The sequence below is a fragment of the Meles meles genome, chromosome 9, assembly GCF_922984935.1.
Source record: "Meles meles chromosome 9, mMelMel3.1 paternal haplotype, whole genome shotgun sequence".
Taxonomy (NCBI): domain Eukaryota; kingdom Metazoa; phylum Chordata; class Mammalia; order Carnivora; family Mustelidae; genus Meles; species Meles meles.
The window spans coordinates 4951892-4957891 of NC_060074.1; the positions used below are offsets into that span (position 1 = coordinate 4951892).

Below are 6000 nucleotides of genomic sequence, written 5' to 3' on the forward strand. Positions count from 1 at the left end.
TGAGTTGTCTTCAGTAACTTGGTATTGTTGTTGCTGTTACCGATATTTTCATTTGGATGTATAACATATCGGGAGAAAATTAGATTTGGTGTCAAAGGACCAAAGGTTCTTACTTTAACATTGCCACTTACTGATGGTTATTTATATTTTCGGGTTTTAATTTTCTCATCTGTAAAAGGAGGAGAAAATAATTGCCCCACTCAGTTGTAACAAATAAAGGGGAGAATATTTTTATTTTCAATCATCTAAGAGAAGTGAAGGCAAATATATGTTCACTTTAGTGCTCCAAGTAGAAAAACTATAGATCACATACATACACTTCTCTTTGAAATTTATCTCTCAGCTAGAATGACCATAGTTTGCATCCTAAATCGTGTGATTGTATCTGTAAACACAGGAGAAACAAAGAGTAGATGACCTCAGCTCGTTTAGAATAGTATATAGGAAAGTAGATTATCAGGACATCTCCCTTTTCATCAGATATAGGGAAACCAACCAACCAACCAACCAACCAACCTCAAACTCATTGGTATGTCCTGGAAAGGACTGAATCAAGATACTCTTAGCCTAAAATATCCTCTATTAATTATTCTTTGTACAACTTGCACGTTTTCTTTGATCTTCAACTTAATCCAGCCATTCTATATTCTTGGTACATGTAGAATTTAAATGTTCCAGGAAGGAAATGTTTATTTTCTCTTAACACACTGACAACTATCACAAAGCACAAGCTAATGGCATTAGTAACCTCATAATAAATTTAAATGCTACAGACATTAGGAAAAAAGAACATTTGAGGTTCTCATTCAAACTTGCATTCATTGCCCACTCCTCGATCTACTCCACTCAAAAAGTATTTAAATTAGTGACAAATGTAACGGCTGACAAAGCATGAAAAACACAAATATATTTTGTTGGTAGAAGTTTTACCAGAATTCTTTGTGGAATCTGGAAACTGAACAAATAAACGTCCCTTTTAGTAGCAGGCATCCATTTAGAATTTTGTGAACTGTTATTTTCCTTTCATTGAAATCTTAGAATTATGGCTTTCCATCTGAAGAACATTCTTTTTGGTTCATTTTATACCGTTGATGAATTCACGTCTTATGTCTACCCTTAGTTACGAAGGTAAGACAAATTTATGGGAGTCACAGGCTGAAAGGGGAGAAAATCCACAAGATCCTTTGGGCCTTTAATTAATGATTTATACCTGTGTTTTCTCTTTAGTTAACATTTGGGGAAAGTATGAATTGGAGAGCTTTCATGCTCCATCTCTCCCATGTAGTTCATTGAAAGAACATAATTACATTGTGCAGTGTGGCTGGGGACTTTAGAGGTTGGTGTCACATGCATATTAAACGTGCACAAGTGTGTTTCTAACACTACAGTATGGTCTGAAGCTGTAGCACGGTTACATCAATATTCACCTACCAGGAAGTGGTGCACTTTGCAAATATCTGTTGTTTTATTTCTTAGAAAGAATAATGTCCAAGCAGCTTTGAGCTTATCTACAAACAGTTCAAACTATATTTAAATATGAATTCCCTTATCTCTCTCATTGGGAGGTTGGATTCAATTTAAAATATTTAATTTCATCAACAATTATAAAAACTACCTACTGTAACAATTGTTTAGATCTGAATTTGAGTTTAATGTTTTTATTTGTTCTGTGCCTTTTTTCTTTTTCTTTTTGTCTTTTTTTTTTTTTTTTTTTTTTTAGTTTTGCTTACAACCTTGGAAAAGTTTTCCATATACATATTTCCTGGTTGAACCTTATGTTAGATTTCATGTGTATTTAAAAAAAATTAGGGGCTCCTGGGTGACTCAGTAGGTTAAGCTGCTGCCTTTGGTTCGGGTCATGATCTCAGGGTTCTGGGATCGAGCCCTACATCGGGCTCCTTGCTAGGTGGGGAGCCTGCTTCTCCCCTGTCTGCCCTTCCCCCTGCTTGTGCTTGCTCTCTCCCTCTCTGTCAAATAAATAAAGAAAAATCTTTAAAAAAACAAAACATTCAACAGCACTCAAAGGTGAATATAAGACATTAGTACAACACCTATGATGGTATGTATGCTTGTATAAACATTTTGAGAGAAAAAGAAGGTTTATAATCTACACGGCATAAAGCATTGTTAGATGATGACTATAATAATGACATGAAGATTCTATCTTCAGTAGATACTCATAACCTAGTTCTGATGATACCAGGGCTACGATATCCCTCTCTTTTAAAAAAAAATTTATTTTTCTAACATGCAACAGCACATTTTTCTAACATTTATGAAATGATTTGCGGCTATTTGCACTTTTTTGGATTCCTGGGAGATTCAACTGTAATTGAATGTGGTGCCCATGGAAAGTTGACATATAATAATAAGCTCCATGATTTCAAAATCTAGCACAGGAGTTTTGAAGTCATCTTAATAAGGAGTTTATTTAAATAGTTAACCAGCTTGCCTGGATAATAGAACCCAAAGCCATTAAAACAGAGTAATATGATAATAAAAAAAAATAGCCACAATCAAAAAGAACAAAAGTAAGAATCCACACTTCTACCCATTGACTATTTGGCTACGAACCCCAGCAGCTGACTTGTAAAATGTGTGCTCGGTGGGACACATACACGTAATTTGCCTCTGACACACCAAAAGAACCACCTGCAGCTTTCTACCTCCACTGGCGTTTGTCACTCTGGCGTACATTTCTCCAAAAAGCTATGTCTTTTTGCCATCCGTTGGCTATCTTGGCAGTACAGCACTTTGCTTGGTGCCAGCTTTCCTCTTAGCTTGCATAGCTATAAACTGCCAGGTGATGGGTTGTAAAGGGAGATTCCTCCTTTGCAGTCTCGTTAATGAATAAGAAGATGCAACAATCAGACTTCTTACCTTGAACTGACAGACGCAAGTCACAGTGTCTCCAATTCTTAAACATTCCCCATCAAATTTACAGGTGTTGGTGTCACAGAGGAAGAGATCATTTTCTCTGTCATCATAACCTCAAATTTAAAGAGAATGCTCCAGTCATTAAAAAATGTTACAGACTTCAGGGGGAAAAAAAAGGAAAAAGAAAAAGAAAAAGGAAAAAAGAAAACACTATCTTGAAGCTTTAAAAGAATTGCTCTAAATTTTAATTCCAATAACCAAGGCTGTACTGCAAGGTCATTCTTTGCTGATAACCTCCAAGATCTGTTCAGTGATCAATATTCATTTCTTTTTTTCCTACAAGTCTTTTTTTGTCAGTTCTCTTTTAATATCCCTTCTTCTTCTTCTTTTTTTTTCTGCTTTTGTTATTTTATTTTGATCAGGGGTAATACTGGCAGCAGTGAATAAGGGTTTAACATTTGCTTCCTAGCTTCCTCAATTTTTCTTATTAAGTAGACTATAGTTTATGAGCCCCAAACTCCACGTTTTAGAAAAGAGCTGGTGATGGTCTCTGGGTGTCATTTTACCATTTCTCCATTCTTAATCATTCTTTCGCTTTAAGGTCTGGAACAACCCTTTATTTGGAATTTCTCCAGACAAAGAGGAAACAAAGCCCCAATAATAAAGATAAACAGGCACAGTGTTTTCTGTGATGGTCTGTCTGGCTCAAATGAAGATTGATCACCTTTAAGTTAACACGGGTGGAGGGGTGTGCCAGGTTCTTGAAAATCTGCTTGGAAAACAAGTTTATTCTCTTTAGTTTCTGCAGATCTCCTTAAGATATCTGGCTGATAATAAATTTCTTAATTGCCAACCTCACTTTCACATTTAAGTTAGCTATTTCCTAACACAATGTCATACTTGGGATGAAGCAAACTGGTCATGCTGGACTACAAAGCTGTGACCATTTCAAACAAGTCATTTTGCAGGTTGCTTCTTACGCCTATGATAAAGCACCTAAAAAGTGGTTAGACACCTGTAAAGCGGAACTCAGCTTTTCAAAAATAACATATATGCACCCACAAACCACGAACAAGTTGAAGTAAGCATGTTAATTTTTATAAAAATACCAAATTTAGAAATTGCCAAAAACAGAACAAAGGCAATCTATTGACCCAAATCTAATAAGGTTGCAAATCTCAACCAGTCTTTAAAAAGCACAAACTGCAGTGATGCATAAAAATCTCCTGGTGGAATTTTCATCAGCAACAACCCAGGGCTACAGGTTCTTCCCTCCTATGAGTTACAGTTGGTCATTCCCACCTCTCCAAAGTTACACACACTTCAGCTCGCATACATCCCTGGAAGCCACTTGATTCAGAGCCAGATTTCACTGCAGCAGAATTATATTTACCGACGATGAAAAATTACATGCACACTTCTAAAACTAGAACCGAGCAGACCTAGGGGACAATACCCAGGCATGTTAACGCAATTTCAAATGCCAGTGAAATCACCCCATGATCCCGCCAGGGTACACTACGGGCTGTCATACTGAGACGCGAAGCCAGCCCAGAGTCCAGCATCTCCCATCCCCGGGCCGGGCCGGGCTTCATTAGGAGGCTTCAGCATAGCAAAGTCTGCCAAGCTCTCAGGCTCAGACTCTGAAGGGACCCCGGCGAGCAAGAGGCGCGCCTGCCCCAGTCCAAGGAAGCCTGCCCAGAAATGGAGTCGGCGTCCACCGGGTCGGTTCCGCCCGCCTGCGCACAAGCCTGCCTGGCCCGGTTATGCCCACCCAGGCCTGGATACCGACGAACGCATCTTGTCTCAACTTCCTTCCCCATCCAGGGGCTCAGGGAGGCAAGAGAGAAGCATCCCCGGGCTGCAGAAGCACCGTCTTTTGCAGCCAAGTAGACTGGGAGGATGTGAGAGAGGAAGAGAGGGAGGGAGGGAAGGAGTCTCCGAGGGAGGGAGGGAGGGAGAGAATGAATCTCTTGAAACCCAAGCTCCTGGAGAATCCGTATGACCTGCTCTTGGACGCGAGACCAGGGCGCCTCCAGGCACTTTTGCCGGAATCCGTGTCTCCCCCGCAGTCACTATTTGATTTATTGGTTTCTCGCTTGTTCTTTCTCATAAAGTTGGTTCTCGCTGGTTTGAGCGAGACTTTTTTCTTTCATGATGGGGAAGGTTCTGTCTAGTCCTTCCCCCCGGACCGGGGCTCCTTCCGATGACCCACAGAGCCGCCCGGTTCGGTATTTCCTAAAACGCCCGCAGCTCGCGGGCCCGGGGGCAGGGGTCCGCGCACCTGCTCTCTCCGCGCCCCCAGCCCCGCGGGCCCCGCTCGCGGCGCGGCCTGGCCGGCTCCCGCGGCCCCGCGGGCGGAGGTCGGGCGTCCCGGAGGGCTGGGCAGCGGGAGGCCGGGGCTGAGGGCGCGCGCGGGGGCAGGCGGGTCCGCGCTGCGGGGCGGGGGTCGGCGGCCGGGCTCGCGCTTACCGGAGCAGTTCCAGCCGGTGGGCGTCTGGCAGTCGCTCAGGGAGGTAGGGAACGCGGCGAGCCGGGCCGGGCGGGCCGCGAGCAGCAGCAGCACGGGCAGCAGCAGCAGCCAGCAGCAGCCCTCGCTCAGCGTCCAGCCGCCGCACGGCCGCGGGGACTCCCACAGCACCATGGCTAGTTCGCGCGGCTCCGCAGTGGCCGACGGCTTCCGAGGGGCGCGCGGTCGCGGGGGCCGGCCGGCGGGCTACTGGGCATCCCGCGGACCGCGGCGGCACGGGCGGCGGCAGGGGCAGCGGACGGGGACGCGGCGGCCAGACCCGCGCATGATCGCGGGAGTTTCAGAAACATCCAGGGACCCGGCCCAGCCCCGGGAGCCGCAGGCTGGTCCGCCGGGCGGCAGCGCCGGACCCTCGGGGGGCCGCGGCCATAGGGAGGGGCCCCGGGAGCCGCGGAGCACGGGGAGAGCGAGTCCGGGGCAGAGGAGCGCGGTGCGCGCAGGCCGGCCGGAGGCAGAGTCAGGGCGCCCCCCAGCCCCGCCGCCGCCGCTCGCGCTCTGCCGCCCGCATCCCTCTGGCGTTGGGGAAGCAGCAGGTCCTCAGCCCGCCCGAGGTCACGTGGGAGGCGGCAGGCGCGCGCTGATTGGCCGAGCGG

The 6000-nt window shown here is 45.5% G+C and overlaps 1 protein-coding gene across 1 annotated transcript in view; it reads right to left on the reverse strand.

Moving 5' to 3' along the window:
* The window catches only part of TMEFF2 (transmembrane protein with EGF like and two follistatin like domains 2), a 226160-nt gene extending 220634 nt beyond the window's left edge, over positions 1-5526 (reverse strand). The window contains exons 1-2 of the mRNA XM_046019892.1: positions 5350-5526; positions 2881-2990 (exon numbers count right to left, since the gene is read on the reverse strand). Of these exons, the coding sequence (XP_045875848.1) occupies positions 2881-2990; positions 5350-5521 (282 nt within the window). The 5' untranslated portion in view covers positions 5522-5526. The remainder of the gene's footprint in view (positions 1-2880; positions 2991-5349) is intronic.
* Between the last annotated feature and the right edge of the window lie 474 nt (positions 5527-6000).